The sequence below is a fragment of the Vicia villosa genome, linkage group LG6, assembly GCF_029867415.1.
Source record: "Vicia villosa cultivar HV-30 ecotype Madison, WI linkage group LG6, Vvil1.0, whole genome shotgun sequence".
Lineage (NCBI taxonomy): Eukaryota > Viridiplantae > Streptophyta > Magnoliopsida > Fabales > Fabaceae > Vicia > Vicia villosa.
This window is the reverse complement of record NC_081185.1, coordinates 126,105,640-126,125,340: the sequence shown is the minus strand read 5'-3', so window position 1 is coordinate 126,125,340 and position 19,701 is coordinate 126,105,640. Positions and strand designations below refer to the sequence as shown.

The 19,701-nt window shown below is 36.7% G+C and overlaps 1 protein-coding gene across 1 annotated transcript; it reads left to right on the top strand.

The window, feature by feature from the left end:
- Window positions 1-12,532: 12,532 nt before the first annotated feature.
- Window positions 12,533-13,610, top strand: LOC131614609 (uncharacterized). Its single transcript, XM_058886173.1, has 2 exons — window positions 12,533-12,703; window positions 13,443-13,610. The coding sequence occupies exons 1-2, from the start codon at window positions 12,533-12,535 to the stop codon at window positions 13,608-13,610; spliced, it is 339 nt and encodes a 112-aa protein (XP_058742156.1).
- The last annotated feature ends 6,091 nt before the right edge of the window (window positions 13,611-19,701 follow it).

The following is a 19,701-nucleotide window of genomic DNA, read 5'->3' as shown; positions in this document are numbered from 1 at the left end:
CGATTGCACCAGCACGAATTTGGAAAAATGAAGGCAAATTTCAGCTTTTTGAAGTGTTGACATCATTTGCAAGCATGGGAAGCATGACTTGGTTCTTACATTTGATTTCCTACATCATCTAATCATGTACCCTCATGTGATTGCATCAAGACCATTGGATTTCATTTTTGGCTCCAAATCACTTTTCCAAGCCTAATTCTATTTTCCAATCCTAACTCCAAGCCACAAAATTTCCCAAGCCTAAGTGCTATAAATTGAGGCACTCCCCTCTTCATTTTTCAAGCTTTGATAGCCAAGAAACTTATTGCAAATTCTCTCCTCACCTCTTCCAAACCCATCACTCAAAGCTCTTTTTCTTCCACACAAATTAGTGAGTCACATCTTGAACCTCACTAATTTAGAGCTAAACCTCAACATAAACACTAGTTTTTTGCATCAATTGTGAGAGATCAAGGCTTGTGGTTGTGTGTTCTTGAAGAAGATTCAAAGTTTGTGAAGATGTGGTAAAATTCTTGATCCTTTACATGATTCAAGATGTGATCCATTGTTGTTTATGCTTGATGCACCTTTGGTGCTACATTGATGAGATTTGCTTGCTTAATTGATACATTTTCGTGCACAAATTGATCCAAGATCACAAGGTGTTTGGTTTTATGTTTAAACAAGTTTTCTTCTCTTTATTTGTTGTTTTTTTGAAAACTGTGTTGTGCAAATCGATTTACATCTTGTGCAAATCGATTTACACAACTGAAAACTGCGCAGATTTTGAAAACAGAGTTGTGCAAATCGATTTACACTCTGTGCAAATCGATTTACACTGGGCAGAATGCTGATTTTTTGTGGTTTTTGACTTGTTTTTGGTTCTAACTCATCTTCTACTCCATTCTTTTGATATTTTCTTTGAATCACAAGTTAGAGGCCTAATTTCTCTCTAATTTCAATGGACTTAGGGCGTCGATAGGATGAGAATCCAAATCCGCAAAATTATGTGATTGAAATTATGGATGAAAGGAGCTTTTAATGTGGTTCCATCTTTTACTTCTCTTTATTTTGATCGATGAAAGTCTTAATACCTTGAGGATTCTTATGGATTCTTGGTGAAGACTAGATCACTCACCATTTTTCTTTTCGTGCGGTATTGCTTTCGGAAAACGATCTACATATCGTTCTTCTCGCATGCATTAACACATAAAGTTTTGACCGGCCTCGTTGTAGGGTGATTTCTATATAAATCACTTGGCGATCTGCTTAACATAGCGCAATATTTCGTGTCCCGAATAAAAAAGATCAAATATGGAAGAGAATTGTATGCAGTTGATTTAAGACTTGTGGAGGTTTTTATCGTGTAGCCGCTATGATTTTATCAAGCTTCTGATAAACCCCATTGAATTTAAATCCGAGTACATCATTCACTCACCATCGATCTCCTACTAACTTTGATAACATACTTGACAAGTTTCAAGATGGTTATCTTTAACATTTAACAACTAACTTTAATTTCCGCACCTTTACTATACCGCTCTTTATATTACCGTTCTTTATATTACCGCTCTTTATATTTCTCGCTTTATCGCTTTGCTTTATCATTTCATCATATTTACTTTCTGTCATTTTCTCTTTGTCCATTTGGACCATACTTTATTTTTTCGCTAAAACACTAATAAATAATCAAAAATCTAAAAAATACATAAGGCTCTCTTTGGACTATCAGTTACTATCCCTAGCGCTTTGGAGATTCGGACTTATGGACCTAGTACCTTTGGACTCATTCTATTACTATCCTGCGATTGTTCTGTCTGTCTGGCATTGTTCTATTGTATGTTTATGTGTGCAGGTATTTCCTTGAAAGCCCTTGATGGTTAATTCCAAGGCATTGAGATAAGGATTTTACCCAAAAAACAGCCGTTACTCTGCCCAATTTTTGTCAGAATCTTAATGTGCTTAATGAAAAATGGTGCTAAGACAATAAGTTCATCTGGATCCCCAAGTGTTAATGTGTTGGTATTGATAAATCCAAAGGATGGGAAAACTACCTTGGCTCTTAATGTCAAGTGTTGGCTTCTTATTCGGTTAGACCGTTTCTTTCCTTAGCTTTTATTTTATGCATTAGGTTAGCCTCTTCATCTCCTCCCATTCTTAAATTTTCAAAATCTTCTCCCTTTTTCCAAAATATTCTTATGTTTGCAAACCTTTTCAAAACCTTTTTTCATAAAAAATATCTTTCGCCCTTAGTGGCTTTTCTTCAAAAGTTTAGACACCGTTAATTGTCGAAACGAGTGGTTATACCCCACAATTTTGAAATTGATTGATAATAACGAGATCTTTTTCCGCGTGAGAGAGCTAGTGGCATACTCGTTGATTTTATCCGAGTTGGAGCCCTTCTTTCATTTGCGATGCAAAGAACTTGTTTGTTCTCATGCTCAAGATCAATGGCTGAGTATTTCTCTCTAACGACAACAAAGTGTTTATTCGTTTTAAAACGTTTTTCCCAAAAGCGGAACTACATTAGCTCTGACTTCTCCATTGCACCGAGGAGGTATGTAGGCCCAAGGCTTAACGCTTTGCCGAGCTTATTTTGAAAATAAAACAAACCGTTTTTTTTAGCACACACACACAGATTTTCAAAAAGGTTCCCGTGGAGTACCACAGATATGAGGGGTGCTTTAAACCTTCCCCTCATATAATCAACACCCGAACCTGAGTTCTCTTTCTTGTTTTAAAAACAAAACTTTGGGTTTTTCGTTCTTTTCCCTTTTCCTTTGAAAAAATAAAGCGCGGTGGCGATTTCAAAACGGAATATTGATTCGAGTCAATCCCATGGCTTCGATATCAGATTTTCCCCGCTACAAAAGGGTCAACTAAAGGGTAGATCTTTTTTAGGTTTTTTTACTGCTTCGCTTTTTGTAATCTTTGCTGCTCCATTTGGACCAAAGTCTCTTGTAGCTCCTTTTTTTAAAATTAATGAAGATCTTCTACCGTATTTTTATTTATACATGTTTTCTGGTCACGGAGCCATTTTGGTGAAAATCTAACCATTTTGGCTTACGTAGTATTACTTAGATGTCTACGTTTTTGCAATCTTTACTTCATGCATGCTTGGTTTGTATCTCTTTAGATACTTCCCATTCACTCTTAAGATCCTACGATCTTCTGCTAATTCCTCTATCTCGTAAGCATTATTTGAGAATACTTTCAAGATTCGAAAGGGACCTTCCCAGTGTGGGGACCATTTCCCCAAAGCTTGGTTCTTTCGATCTATAGGTAAAATAACTTTCCAAACTAGGTCATTATTGATAAACGTTTTACCTTTCACCTTTTTATTGTATGCTCTGGACATCCTTTCTTTCTGTCTCTTTATCATCTCCAAAGCTCGAAGTCTGTCTTCGTCCAAGTCAACTAATTCATTCATCATCAGTTCCCAGTACATGTTAGGGGGAATTTCTGCTTGTCTTTGTATCCGGACTGATTGCAACTATATTTCAACTGGGAGTACCGCATCATGTCCGAATGTCAGTTGAAAAGGTGTAGTGTTCGTAGCTTCTTTCGGAGATGTTCGACAAGCCCAAAGTGCTTGGTCCAAAGTTCTGTGCTAACTTTTAGGTTTTTTCCCTACATGCTTCTTTATGAGACCAATTATTATTTTGTTCGCTGCTTCGACTTGTCCATTTGCCTGAGCATAGTAAGGTGTAGAAGTAAACAACTTGAAGCCTATCTCTTTGGCGAAATCTTGCATTTTTCGCCCAGTAAACACTGATCCTTGATTTGTAGTTATACTTTCTGGGATCCCAAATCTGTATATAATATGTTTTTGAATGAACTCGATCACAGCTTCTTGATCAACATTCGCGAGTGGTATAGCTTCGACCCATTTTGTAAAATAGTTGATTCCCACTAAAATATACCTTTGACCTCTAGATGACTTGGGGTGAATTTCTCCAATTAGGTCCAACGCCCATCCTCTAAAGGGCCAAGGCTTTATTATTGAACTTAGTTCATTTGCGGGAGCATGTTGAATACCTGCATGTTCTTGACATTCTTGACACCCTTTGGCAAATTCTATGCAGTCTTTTAACATGGAAGGCCAATACATTCCGTATCGAAATAGAAGCCATTTCATTTTGTGCCCCGCTTGGTGGGCACCACATGCTCCGCTATGCACGTTCGAGAGAGCTAAGTAAGCTTCCGCTTCACCCAAACATTTTAGCAATACTCCTTCAGGAGTCTTTTTGAACAACTCATTTCCCATCAGAAAGTATGATAAGGCTCGATATTTTACCTTTCTATCCGTGTCTGACGAAGGGTCCTTCAAATAATTCACAATTGGACTTCTCCAGTCTGTGTCTGCCAACGAGTCTATGTTCAAAACTTCGAATTCTTCTTTGTTAGCAAACCCTATTTGTGAGTTTTCCAGATCACTTGGAGAAAGTTTCGTAGCCATTGCTCTGCCTCTTACTTGGATCAATTCCTCGAATTTGCTTTTCGATACCCTGTACCCTGAGGCTAGTTGTGCCAAATCGTTTGCTTCCTGATTATGCAATCTTGGGACATGGTTCAGATCCACATATTCGAATTTTTTAAGCAACCTATTTGCTATGACAAAGTACATGATCAAATTTTCTTTGATGCACTTGTACTCTTTCGTTAGTTGTTTAATCACCAATTCGGAGTCTCCTTTAATTTCGACTCTGGTTGCCCCCAATTCTAACAAAGCTTCAAGTCCGGCTATCAATGCTTCATGCTCAGCTTCATTATTGGAACATAGAGGGCCTTCGATTTTATACTTGAGCTTTGTTGGAATTCCTTCAGGAGAAATTAGCAATATTCCAACGCCAGTTCCTTCTTTGTGAGTTGAACCGTCAAAGTATAACTTCCAAGGTGGCAGTTCCACGTATTGCTGAGAATTTTCCACTACTGCATGATCAACAATGAAATCTGCCACAATTTGCCCCTTCATTGCCTTAAGGGGTTGAAATGTTAAAGAGTACTCAGTTAGGGCCAAAGCCCATTTTCCAATTCGACTATGTAATATTGGCTTCGATAACATATGTTTAATAACATCACAATGGGACGAAACATAAACATCAACTGGCTTTATATAATACTTGAGTTTAATACATGAGAAATATAAACAAAGGCAGAGTTTTTCTATTGCACTATACCTAGTCTCTGCATCATTGAGTACTCTACTTAGGTAATAGATGGCTCCTTCGATGCCATTTTCATCCTCCTGAGCTAACATGCTACCTATTGTTTTATCCGAAGCTGAAATATACAAGCGCTTGTGCTTCTTTCCATTCGGAGGAGCCAATATTGGAGGACGCATCAAGTATTGCTTGATCTTTTCGAAAGCTTCTTGATGTTCAGCTAGCCATTCAAACTTGCCTTGCTTGAGTCGAAGCAAAGGTGAAAAGGCTTGTGTGCGTCCACTTAAATTGGAGATGAATCTTCTCAAAAAGTTTATCTTCCCCAATAAGGACTGCAGTTGCTTCTTCGTGGAAGGAGGCTTCGCTTCCATAATGGCCTTTGTTTTATTCTGGTTAATTTCTATCCCCTTCTTGTGGACCAAAAAACCTAGGAAGTCTCCCGCCTGCACAAAGAAAGCACATTTAAGGGGATTCATCTTCAAGCCATGTTTTCGCATTCTCTCGAATGATTGGCTCAGATGATCTAGATGATTGGAATCTGATACAGATTTTACCACAATATCATCTATGTATACCTGCATAAATGTTTCTATAAAGTCATGAAATATAGAATTCATTGCTCTTTGATATGTTGCCCTAGCATTTTTTAGGCTGAAAGGCATTACTACCCATTGGTATGTACCTATTGCCCCTGGGCAACGAAAAACTGTTTTAGATACATCTTCTTCTGCAATGAAAATCTGGTTATATCCAGAGTATCCATCTAACATACTCAGATACTCGAAACCTGCGGCTGAATCTACCAGCATTTCTGCCACAGGCATAGGATATTCATCCTTAGGTGTTGTTGCGTTTAGATCACGAAAATCTATGCATACCCTTAAAGAATCATTCTTTTTAATAACCGGCACAATATTAGCAATCCATTCAACATACCTCGTGGTCTGGATGAATTTGCAGCGCAGGAGTCTTTCTACCTCTGCTTTGATCTTCGAATGGATCTCGGGTGCAAACCTTCTTGGAGTTTGCTTAATAGGCTTTTTCCCTTCTTTGATTGGCAACTTTAGTTCGACCAAGTCTCGTCCCAAACCAGGCATTTCGTCGTAATCCCACGCAAAACAATCTTTGTTTTCTTTCAGCAACGTAATGACTTTAGATTTTAGAGTTGGTTCCAGCTTTGCACTAACATACGTTATCCTCTTCCGATCTCCTTCCCCGAGATTTACTTCTTCAAGTGGATCTTGGGCTAACATTTTAATATTTGAGGCCATAGGGTCTTTTTCGAACCCCAGAGGCTCCTCGTCGTAAATTGCGTCCAGTTTTTGGGTAAGTTCTTCCTCTGTGGTGTTTACCATTCGAACTGGATCTTCAAAGGATTGAGAGGACGCATGTAACCTTGAATTTGATATCTCCTTATTTTCTGAAACCGAATTTACTGTCATGTTTGATAACTCGGCTTCGAGAGTCGTGTTTCTTTTGTTCTCGGCTATATAAGCCGAAATCTTCTCAAAGAAGGAGGACTCAGACATCATCAACGTCGTCGTCCCAGCCTGTTGGCCGTATCGTTGGATAATTCTCTCTTGATGCGACATCCTCTGGACCGTCCGTTATCTCTCTATTCCACTGGAAGCCATTTGGGTGTAAAGATAGATAATATAATGCGTTCTTTTTTGGAGTGTATATATCTTCCGCAGCATGACAAGGTCCTATATTTCCCAGGTTCCTGTCGAAGCTAGTTTTGTTGACTTGATTAACTTCAGCCATATAATAACTCTGGTCTCCTTCGATGTTCTCCACTATGCCATCTTGTCTCCAAATGGTTAGTCTTTGGTGCATAGTTGAAGGCACCGCAGCAACTCTGTGGATCCATTCCCTTCCTAACAAGAGGTTATAATTTGCTTTTGCTGGTATTACCATGAACATAGTTGGTCTGGTAACGGAACCCATAGTTAAATTTACTTGAACAACTCCCAGAGTCTGCCCAATTTTACCTTCGTAGTTTGACAAAACCATGTTATGAGGCCTTATATCTGTGTCAAACATACCAATTCTCTTCAACATGTATTGGGGCATTAGATTCACTGCCGCCCCTCCATCTACCAGAACTTTGTTAATGCCAACGTTCTCAATCTTAGCCCTTATGTAGAGTGGTTTCAGATGATTTCGCATGCCTTCGTCAGGCCTTTCGAAGAAAGCATTCTGCTCCTCAACTGCTCCGTTGTTTAGCATGTAGTAACACACAGGTCTGTGTTTTGTCATCTCTTCGACGTCAGTTTCTTCACACTCCTCAACTTCAGTTTCTTGATTGAATTCGTGAGGGAGGACTGACACCACGTTGCATATCAAGTTGAGAGATGATACTCCATCCGAATCGAAATCATTTGTCATTCTATCTTCTTCCTTCCAAGAACTGGAACGCATCTTTTCTTCTTCTTCTAAAATATTTTCAGCTTTGAAGAGTCTGCGTTCTACCGGAGGTTTGCTTGCCGTTGCCCCCTGGTGTTGGACTTGGTTGCTGCTAGACTCTCTAATATCTCTTGGCTTGTATTCTCTTTGGGCCTTCTTCATTCTCTGGTGCCGTCTCCATTGGGATCTGGACATAGGATTTCTACCTTTGTAATTCTCAAGCCTATACATCTCTCGATTTGAGGTCTGGAATTGCTTCCTATAGGCCATCGCAGTTCTTCCTCCTTGGTCCCAACTTCTCCACTTATTGGTTCTTGCGCCAGCTTGCACCCATCTGTCCCTAGGTGTATCTGCAAGGACTTTGAATGTGACCCTTCGTGCCTTAGGGTGAGGACTGTCAGGCCTCTTATATGAAGTTCGATTGTCGAACGTATATATATTAGGACGGAGACCTTGGGTTTCTCGATTCATGATAAAATAACTCCTTTCGAGGGAACGCGCTAGGAGTTCATCATACACTGCTCCACACCTGGGACATAACACCACTTCTGTATTTGCTTTGTGGCATCTGACCAAGAAACTCACCAAACTTTCCGCAGTTCTTGGGTATATCTTTAGCAGTAGGTTTCCGCCTCTCCAAGGCTGCTCCAATCTCTCTCTCAGGGTCCTCTCGAAGTTAGCTTGGATTCTTCGATTCAGCATTATAGAGCATCTTGGGCACATCAGCATTTTTCCTCCATTCTTCTCGTGGCAATTCCAAAGGTAATCTTTCAAAGTTTCGTCCTTTGGTGAAATATCCACATTTCCCTGTTGCCTTGTCAACCATTCCTCCAGCTCTTCGATTTTAGACAAAGGTCGTCTAGCATTTACCATGTTGACAACTGCTGGAGGGGCTTCAGAAATTTGTATCTGCTGAAGTTTCATCCTGAGGTCTTCAGTGGCCTCACTAGTTTTTCCTTCCAGATTGTCGGTCATTTCTGGGTCGAGGGATCCTTCAACATCAGTATTGAAGACCGCGTCATCATTTAGGCTTTCAGTAGCCTGCTTTCCCTTTGACATCATTTCTGGTTCAGCAAATTCGACTTCAGACACCTCCACCATGTTGATGTCACATGGCTCACACAGGTTGGTGTCAGCAACGTTCAGGGGGTTGGTATCGACCTTCATATGACTTTTGGTCTTGTCAACGAATTTCAAACGACCATCCTTGATAGCATTCTGAATTAGATCCCTGAAAAGAAAACATTGTGAGGTTTTATGGCCTAAAAAACCATGATATTTACAAAAGCCTCGCTTCTTCCGTTGTTCTAACGGAGGAATTTTAGAGTTAGGAGGCACTATCATTTGGCCATCTTTTACTAGTAAATCGAATATTTCGTCACATTTGGTGACATCGAATGTATATGTTTTCTTAGGAAATCTATCGCTTTTATCATTTTCTACTGGATTTTTTCCGTTGGCAGGGGTAAGTAATTTGCAAGCATAAGGCGGTGCTTCTTTTAGTTCAGCTAGATCTATTTCGACCTCCTCTATGCTATATGAGTCATCGAAGGTTTCGCTATCAGTGTCTTCGACTTCAACGTAAGATATTCTTTCTTTCTTATAACTCTTGTTCACTTTAGCCTTTTCTGCTTTCAGCCGTTCGACCTGTCAAACCCTATCTGCCAATTGGGCCATGTCTCTTAAATATTGGGTATCTAATTTCTTTCTAATCGAATAGTCTAAACCACCAGCGGCTATTTAGACTAATTCGTGCTCTGGGACGACTGTGAAACATCTTGATTTCAACAAACGAAACCTGTTTAGGTAATCATCAATAGGCTCTGTGAGCTTCCTTTTAATGCTAGCCAATTCCTTCAAACTTATCTTTGTTTGACCCATGTAAAATTGTTCGTGGAACAATCTTTCCAATTGTGTCCATGTATCTATGGAGTTTGGGGGTAAAGTAGTAAACCAAATGAAAGCATTCTTCGTTAATGAACTAGGAAAATACTTGATCCTTAGATCTTCGTTCCCTGCTAACGTTCCTGCCTCTGTTAAATATCTGGCTATATGTTCCACCGTCGATTCACTAGTATCCCCTGCAAATTTGGTAAACTTGGGTACCTTAATACCCCTTGGCAATTCACTTTGCATGATGTATTCAGGCATGGTAGATGTGTAATTTGGACGTCGAAATCCAGTATTAAAGCCGTTATTAGCCATTATTCTTTCTATCATGGCAGTAATATTATTTTCTGTTGCCAAATCATTTCTCCTGACTCTGTGGACAACTTCATCAGGATGTTCGTCTCTCCCTACCATAACTAGTCTGGGCTGTTGTCGAGGAATAGCTTGTTGGCCCGTCTCCGTCGTTTCGATTTGAGTTCCCAATTCGACCGCTGGATTCTGTGCGACTGGATTTGGCCTTGGTGGGGGTACTATGTTTCGGATTGGTTCGACAATTGGATCCTCTTCTTGGTAGGTTGTCTGGTTATTCCTTCGTCTATTTTGTGGGACTCCTAAAAAATCCGCCATTCGTCCCAATTGCGATGATAACCTTTGGTATGTTTCTGCGCTATCCTGGCTAGACCTAGTAATGCTTGCTGCTATTGGATTAAAGATTGTTCCTAACTCTCTAGCAAGGAGTCCTACCATATCCTGGTTACTTGCATCCATTTCTTGTCGAAATGCTGCTTGAGTACTAGTGGTCATAGGGGGAATCTGAGCCGACAAACCAGTATTGTGTGCACTTCGACCTACTGAACCCATGTTTGGTGAAAACGCCGTTGGGTTGGCTGTAGTGTATGTAGGCCCTGTTCCTCGTAGTCCTGCCATGTATGAATATGGCATCCCGTATGGCATATTTTGTCTCGAACCATCTACAGCGAATGATGGTCCTGGGGTAGATAAATAATTTGCAGCGTTCGTCGATACGGGTGGTATCTCGCTTGTGCTTGCAAACGGAGGAGCGGTGGTCGATACTGAAATTGGGATAGTCCCAGTTGATGTGGAAGTATTTTCAATCATGGCTTGCGAACTACCCGCTGGTTCAGATCTTGTCGAAACCGGTATGGCCTGCGCTCCTTGAGTGGAAGTCGAAACATTCGTCGCGTTTGGCGCTACTGTTCCTGATCCTTGTGGGGGATCTTCTTCGCCCCCTGCACTGGCCGCTACGACCATTTTCTTGTTGTACCTTCGTTTAGGAACTGGATTTGCACTGTTGGTTAATTTACCGTTCCTAAGGTTCATACAAGGTCTTGACAATTTCTAGACAAAACAAAACAATCAATTAATAACACTTAGTTTGACACAGTCCCACTGGGCGTGCCAATTTGTTTACGGTGATTTCCGGTAAACAACCGCTAGTCCTCCAAACTATAATAAATATGATTTGGTTACTCGCAGGATCGACTAGATTGATCCTAGGACATGGTCAAACGAAAGGTTTATTGATGTGATTTGGTTCATACCTGTTTGTTTTGATTTCGAGAAATTTATGTTCAAATGACTAATCATTCGAGATAACGCTGGTTATATGAGTTAGTGTAACTTCGACGTATAAATCGTAATAAGAAAACATGTAAATTGCGAGAATGTAAATTGCAAGAAAATTAACATGCAAGAATGTAAGTCGTAAGAATATAAATTGCAGGAAAGTAATGTGCATGAAATTAAATGACTTCGAAAGTAAAAGTTTAAACAAAGAAAGTAAAGAAATCGAAAAGATATTTGATAAAAGTAAATACACATGTATTCAAATTGGTGGTGTCATACGTACATTTCTCAGCGAACTCTTTCTCTTAACACTTGATACTTGAGCAATATGTGAGTGATTTGTACAAAATGAACACACAAAATCCTATCATTAAGACTCCTATTTATACTAAATTTGACCCTAACGGTCATACAATAATCTAATGCCACGTTATCCACGAGAACTCTGGGGATGCCATCTGTCTATGTGCAGTTACATAAACCGTTTTGCAATTCAAATCTTCCCGCTCAAGTCCTTTTTGACATGTGGCCATATAGTTATATTCGAAAATGTTACGGAAATACATTAAGCTTCAGTACTTTATGTAATTTTCCGCGAAATGTCTAAGTCTTGGCAAAGATATCTTCCGTGTTAGCTTCGATACTTCTCTCCTTCGTTTCAACTTAAACATCTTCTTGAAGCATGGCCATCAGTAGCCATTTTTTAAATCTTCGAAGATGGTCATCAGTAACCATCATTCTTCGAACTTAAAACCTTCGAAGATCAACTTCTTAAACGAAATCTCCAGCTAACAATGCGTTGAAGAGTTTCTATACAACAACTGGCAAACCGTCCCTTATTTATTTTATGTTACAGTTCTGGAAACGCGGGTACAATGTAACTGTAGTCTATTAATCATAAACGACGGTTAGTGAAACTTGGATAGAATATAACCGTCACTTAATTGTTTTATGCCACGATTATGAAATGTGCCTGTATATTTTAAAGAAGACAACAATCTAGAAGTGTGGCCTATTATAACTTAACTTATTCAGCGTATTATAAAATGCAACATATAGGGATCGAACCCCTGTCCTTGAAGCCTTTTATATATTTGTATTATATTAATTTAATGTGATTTATATAAACATGGAAAAATTAATTTAGTCTAAATGTATAATTTGGGATTCAAACCCCTGTTTTTACTTTCACTCGAAAAAGTCGCAAGGGAAAACAAGTGGATGAGGAAACCCAATTTGCGATTGTAAGTTAAATTATAATATCCATTTTAGTTGAACATGTAATTTTTAATTTTGTTTAAAACTGATAGTTTGATGTATTAAGATAAACTTCAAGAATCTATTGAAAATTCAACTGAAGCTGGAACACAAACATTTCAATCACTATTTAGAAAAGAAAAGCCCAATAGAGTGAGATGTTACGGAAGAACTGTCACACCATCATTGTTGAAAAAAATAAAGAAATTTCTTTAATGAAAAAGCAATATGATGGTAAAATTTCTGACATGGCACAAAAGATGGGAGCAATGGAGGCACTTTTGAAAAGCATGTATATGCAACAAAATCCACATTTAACTGAAGAGGAAGTATATGATAAGATGACAGAAGTTTTGAACAATGATAATATTCCAACACCACGCTCATCGACATCAACCTATGCTCATGTTCATCAAAAGGTACTACAATTGATATTAATTAAAATCGGCATTTATTTTATTAAGTTTTGAGTTACTATTTCTTTAGTGTTTTGATGGATAAAATTTATGTCTAAATTTCATAAAGATTTGAGTTCAATCGCGCTTTTAGCTTTTGAAGCATGAAAGTTTTCTCAAAATCTTGTTTATCATGAGTTGGCTCAATAAAATCTACTTGCATGATACCTATGACAAAGTTAACATAGTTAGGACCTCTTACAGATTCAGTATATATATCTATAATGGTTCTATTATTTTGATACAATGGACATAATGGACAAGGTTAACATAGTTAGAACGATACATATTCCTATATATTTGAAAATAATTTGCAAACTTATAATGGATATAATGGACATCATGGATATACTTTGAAATACTTATAGATTTGTGGTTAATGATGTTTAAAAGTATGGTTAATTAACCAATCGTTAGTTGGTCCAGTGGTGATTGGCGCTGGACTTGGTAGGGAGAACCACTCCCCCGCAACTGCGATCGGGAGGAGGATGGAACCACTTGATGCCAGAACTTGTCCTCGAACCGGACTAAACCGGTGGTATAAAGCCAACAAAAAAGCATGGTAAATTATGTTCAATGCATGCTTAGTAAATTACTGCATTTTTAATAGAAATAAATTTGCTTCTTTGGTGTCTTTAGCTTTAAAAAGGTGATTTTTTTAGTGTTTATATTAATTTATAAATTTGTTTCTTTTTATTTATAGGTTACACACGAAGATGATCCTCAAGATGAACAAGATGAAGATCTCTTAGATGACGAAGATCTCCAAGATGATGACGATCTTCATTATGATCAAGATGACGATCTTCAATATGATCAAGATGACGATCTTCAATATGATGAAGACCGTCATTGTTTCAAACATGGATAATTATGTTTTGTTTTATGGAGTTACATAAGCCAAATAATTAGTTTATTACATTTCAAAGAGTTTGGATTTATTTTGAAAATATTTATTTTAACATTTCAAAGAGCTTATTACACTTCATCTTATGAATACTTCATGTTGATATGTTTTGATCAATTTATACATGTGTTTCTTCTCATTTAATTAATAATATGGACATATAATCTATTAGAATAAAACAAAGGTTTATGGCAGAATTGAATCTCCATATAAATGAACAGGAAATTATTTACTAATTATATCTTTAATTTTAAAGTTTAACGTAGAAGTGGCAAGATTTATCAAATTTTTTTCAATTCATAGGCAACGCTTTTTACATGTTGCTTATTAAAAATTGTGGACTTTTTCTAAGTTTATGGTATGGTTTGTTTAAATGAAACTATACACTAGCTACAGTTTTCATTTGATGTTTCTTACTAACCGTTGCATTTTCTTGTTTTGGGGACGTCTATTTTGTGTTGCTACTTAAAAATCACGGCTTAAAACTACAACGAAAACCGTGGACTTTATATGTTTCAGGCGACGGTATTTTGAATTCGTGGGTAAAAATAAAAAAAGTGTGTTCTAAAGGAATAGGCAACAACTGTTTATTCCACATCTGATAAACTGTAATGCCCGTTTTTAGTTTGCGTGTTTTATTTAATTATGTCGTGCTATGATATGTGTTTTGTTTTACTAAATTATGTGTTAATTGAGTGCTTGTGTGATATTGGCGTTATTTGTGGGGTTTTATCGTAAATAATATAAGTTAATAAGTTAGGCGAGTTATTGGGCTTAAGGTAGCATTAGTAAGTGTATGGTGTGATTTAAGGCCCATTAGTAATGAGAAAGATAGTAAGTTAAACAAAATAAGGGTTTTAGGGGTTTTAGACTTAGAAGCTCATTTTGACAAAGTTGTGAAAGAAGAGAAGAGTAGAGTGAAGAGAAAGAGGGGAATCTCAATATTGAAGCTAGAGTTGTCTTCAATCCAAACCTAAGGTAAGGGTGGGATTCTTTCATGCTAAAGGGATGTATGATGATGTTTTTGGTGGGATTTGATTGTATGTTTGTATCCATGGAAGTTGTGTGTAGAGATGTTAGGGTTTTGAACAAATGTATGAATTTATGATTTGAAATGTGTTTTAATTGATGTTTGATGATGTTATGATGTTAGAAGATCCATAATATGTGTTATATTTGTGTTTATAACATGTATTCTATTGTTGTTCGTGATGGTTGGTGTTTTCCAACTTGATTGGGTTGAGTTTAGGGGATTTGGGATGGGATTCGTATGCTGTTTTCTGTGTTTGGGATTTTCTGAAAATTGCCAGTTCGCGCCGCGAACTGCTTGGCAGAAACTCAGGAAAATTGGATTCGTTCAGTTCGCGCCGCGAACTTTATTGGCGTCACGAACTGCTTGGCAGAAACTTAGGAATATTTGATTCACTCAGTTTGCACCGCGAACTTTTTTGGCGCCGCGAACCCTGTTTTGCAGAATTTTTTCTAAACTTTGAAATGATGTAACTTTTGAACCGTAACTCCTTTTTAAGTGCCGTTTGAACCTACGTGAAGCCCTAATTGATGTCTTTCTATTGAATATGCTTAGTATAACTTTGAAAACTCTTGGAATCTTTCTTGAATTGAATTTTGTTGACATTGGATATCCGGAATTGATTATGTCGTTTAAGTTGATCATGTCGTTTACGTAGATTATGTTGTTCGAGTCGATTATGTCGTTAAGTGTGATTGTGAATGTGCATTATTGAGTCACATTCATTGCATTGTTTGAGACGGTCCTAGTGGCAAATGTTTGAGACGACCCTTGTGGCAGATGTTTGAGACGGCCCAATGACAATTGTTTGAGACGGGAGTTTTACTCCAATGGTACCACATGCATTTGCATTGTTTGAGTTGCATAAGTAAAGTCGTATGACGAGTCGTAGTTGAATATTTGTGTGTGCATAACATGAATGTTATCTTGTTTCAATTTGATGGTTGTTTCGTTGATCATATGTGATAATTGACTAGGTATTCCTTAATTGTGATTGATATTATTGTTGTCGGTAAGATGTTGAATGATGTGAATAGTAGTAAGTGATATACGTTGAGAAGTGGTGACCAATGTATGATTATTTCTCCGCTTTGAATATTATCATACACTTCTTTATAATGAATGATATCTCACCCCTTCTGTTTGAATGTTACCCTCCGTTGGTAACGTGCAGGTAATGACGCGGAGTAGTCGTGTACCTATAGCTCAAGTCGGTGTGTGTCGATGCTCTGATACGTAGCACTCGGGGAACGTTGGATTACTTGTTTATGTTTTGGCTTCTTGTGTTTATCCTTGTTAAACTTTGTCCTTATGTTATGCTGAGACTTTTTAGATGTATCGTGCCGTGTTTGGCCGTGATATTATGAGTTGTATTGTTGTTGACATATGATTTTCCGCTGTGATGTAAGTACTTGATTGGCTGACAACGATTAATGATTCCGATATTGTTCTCCTACATGTGTGTTATGTATCTAAGTAATTGAGCATGATATACGTATGTGATTTTGTTGTTTAAAATGTGACGCTCCGAATCGTTATGTTCCATTCGCTTGAAATTTTCGTACTCTGATATTCAACTTGATTGAGGGGTAGATTTGGGGTGTTACATAAACCGCACTCTAAAGCCTTAGGCTACAATTATTGCATTTTATGCTGGGGTTTTGCGTTGTTGCCATAAGTGATTTTTGTTGTAGTGCGGGTTTATACTCCCTAATGGTTTTGGCAGCAACATGCTTTGGGATAGGGGTAACAAGGGTGGAATTAATAGCAATATAGATTTTATCCTCCACAAAAACTCCCTTGCAGCTCCTATGACATTCTCCTTCACAGTATTCCATGTGGCCTTAATTTTTTTGGCTCCATAGTTATCAATCCCTAGGGATTTTAGGTCACCTATGCCCTTTAAAGCCCATAGAATGTCCTCCTCACTAACAGGTGCTACATGTTGGTGCCTTTGCTCAACAATGACTTGAGGTCCCTCTCTCATAGTAACAATATCAATACTCTTCATGGTGGTGTTAGCTTTGCCCATAAGCGTGCCATATAAATTCAAAACTTTCTGCTCAATATCTTCAGGCCTAATTAACATAATGCCATCATTCTTATAGATACCTTTCATCCTACTCTGCTTTTATTTAGCTTTGATAGAAGCATGGAAATATGAGTTATTTCCATCTCCAAACCTAAGCCATTCAATTTTTCCCTCTGCATCATCATTTGCTCATCAATTTCATTCCATTTGATTACCTCCTCAGTGCATTTTTCAATAGAGTGACTTTAATTCCTGCCATGGGCTTAGTGAGCTGCCGTATAACATGTTGCATTCTTTTGAGTTTTTTTCCATAGAACAACCACAGGCCAACCTGTTATTGGCTCTCTCCAACTATTTGAAACACTCTTATAGTCCATTCATCTCCATCATCGAGGCCATAACAATGTATTATGACTCATGAACCATTTTCCTCCCACTTTATCTTTGACTTTAAGGACATTGTTAAAATATCCTATAGGACACCAAGGGCCTTGTTGTTGTTGATGAACTTTCTCAAGGTCTCTCCATAACTTCTTCCTTTGCTCAAGTTGATTCAAGGCATAGATGGTAGTCAAAAAATTCAAGAACTTTCCATGTATGTCATACACCCCACAATGTATCATTTATGATGTACTTTTCACATACCAAACATTCACCTTTATTTCATCCCATCTCAACCAAATTCTCCCATTTTCATGAGTGCCATAGTTATCCATGTATTTACCTCTAAGGTTAATTTTTTCTCTAATTTTTTATGCCTTAGTACTCTTTACTCTTATTTCAATAAGCACCACTATTTCACGCTTTAGGCTTTGGAGACGGGAGCTAATCTCCCTATCCTTACCTGACCTATTTATCCCCCTAACATTCCATATTAGGATAATGGACCTGTGTCATGAATCACTAGGGGACCATTTAAAGTCCCTAGTGTTTCAAAACCATTTGTAACTAAGACTTATTGTACAAAGCTCTCTTCTTTGGTTTTAATCGCTAAAATTAAAATCCGCAGGAAAATTCAAAGGAAAATCTGCAAGAAACCTACAGATTTTAACTTTAGGGACTAATACTAAAAAGATTTTAACATTCAGGGATCATTTCCAAGAAAAATAAGATACATGGACAAAAACCAAAAACACGTCAACTTACAGGGACCAAAAGACTATTTAAGCTATATATATATATATATATATATATATATATATATATATATATATATATATATATATATATATATATGTATGTATGTATGTATGTATGTATGTATATATGTATGTATGTATGTATGTATGTATGACAATGAGCATGGTATGAGTAACGTACTATTGTACTCATCCCCATACTCGCAAATGAAAAAAATTCTCGTACCCGAGCCAATATCCACTTAGGTAACAATTTTAGCATATGTACGCATGCCCTCTGAGTATGTAAGTACCCATAGCATATATATATATATATATATATATATATATATATATATATATATATATATATATATATATATATATATATATATATATATATATATAGCGACGACAATGAGTATGGTATGAATAGGGTACTATAGTACTCATTCTCATACTCGCGAATGAACCCGAGCTTATATCCGCTTAGATAACGACTTTAGCATATGTCTGTGTGCCCTTTGAGTATGTAAGTACCCATACCCATGCCCGCATTTCTAATATAAAATAAATATATCAACTATAAAATATTCATACCATTTAAATATTTTAATTTTTTTTGTTGAATTATGAAATAAACAAACACTTATTTTACATATGTAATAATTCAACATCGATGTATTTTTGAAAATTGAAAGAAATTTATTTTAATTTAATAATATAAATTAAAGTATATATATATATATATATATATATATATATATATATATATATATATATATATATATATATATATATATATATATATATATATATATATTATTTTGAATAGGGAATTTTATTATTTTATTTCAATAATAAATATATAAGTTTTTTTTATTGTTTTTAACTTGGTTAGATTATTTATTTTAGAAATTTAATATTTGAGAAATGACTTTTTTTTCTTACAAAACATAATTTATTTATAAGCAATTTTAGTTTTTTCTTTAATAAGCTCTTAACTCTTAAAATAAAAGAATATTTTTTAATATTGTTAGATATTTAGGGGTTTTAAAAGCCTCCTCAAAATAACTCCCACAATCTATTTTTTTTTTTTTGAAAATTTCGATGAGAATAGTTTTTTTTCATAGTAAAAAATAATTGTTTTATATAAAAAAGTAAAGTTAAAAAAAGGTTTAAAAGGTAAATTTCATTAAAAAAAATTAAAGATAAAGTTTAAAGTATAGAATTTGTAAAAAAAATAAAAATTTATGGTCCAATTAGATCTCGTGGTTAAGAATGGCAAAACGGACCGTGGTCCGCCGCCCACATGCCATAAATTGGCGAATTGGATTGAGATTTTGGTCCCTCCTCCCACCAAAATCCGCCCCGCCAAGACGCACTGCCTGTCAATGTTCGTCCCGCCAAAACCCGCCGCCTGTTGCACCTATTTGTTCAGTTCATCTCATCTTAAACCCGCCTTTTTTAGTTAATTATAGTAATTATAATTTTTGATGGTTTAATTTATACATTCATTTGTGAATATATGCAATATTTTTTAAAGAATTTTTTTTATAAAAATAATTTATAACAAATTGTTCTAAAAAATTAATAAAAAATTTAATTGAAAAAAAAATAAAATTAATCTATTAGAAAAATGAAAATAAATAAATTAAAAAAAGGCGGGCAGGTGCGCCAACCGTCACTTTGGCAGGGCAAGCTAAATTTTTATGTCCATTTTCATATGGAGGATAAGCCCGCCACACTCTTTTTTTGGTGGACTTTAGGTGGGGCGGGGCGGACGATCCGTTTTACCATCCCTACTCGTGGTTATAAAAAAACTTTTGATAAAAAGAAAAAAGGTGACAGACTAAATTGAAAAAACAGTAGGAA

What these genes read in the sequence shown, in the direction of transcription:
- LOC131614609 (XM_058886173.1), top strand. Translation starts at nt 12,533, where the DNA reads ATGGCACAAAAGATGGGAGCAATGGAGGCACTTTTGAAAAGCATGTAT. An exon ending in ATGCTCATGTTCATCAAAAG is followed by an intron (nt 12,704 to 13,442) that starts GTACTACAATTG and finishes TTTTATTTATAG; the next exon opens with GTTACACACGAAGATGATCC.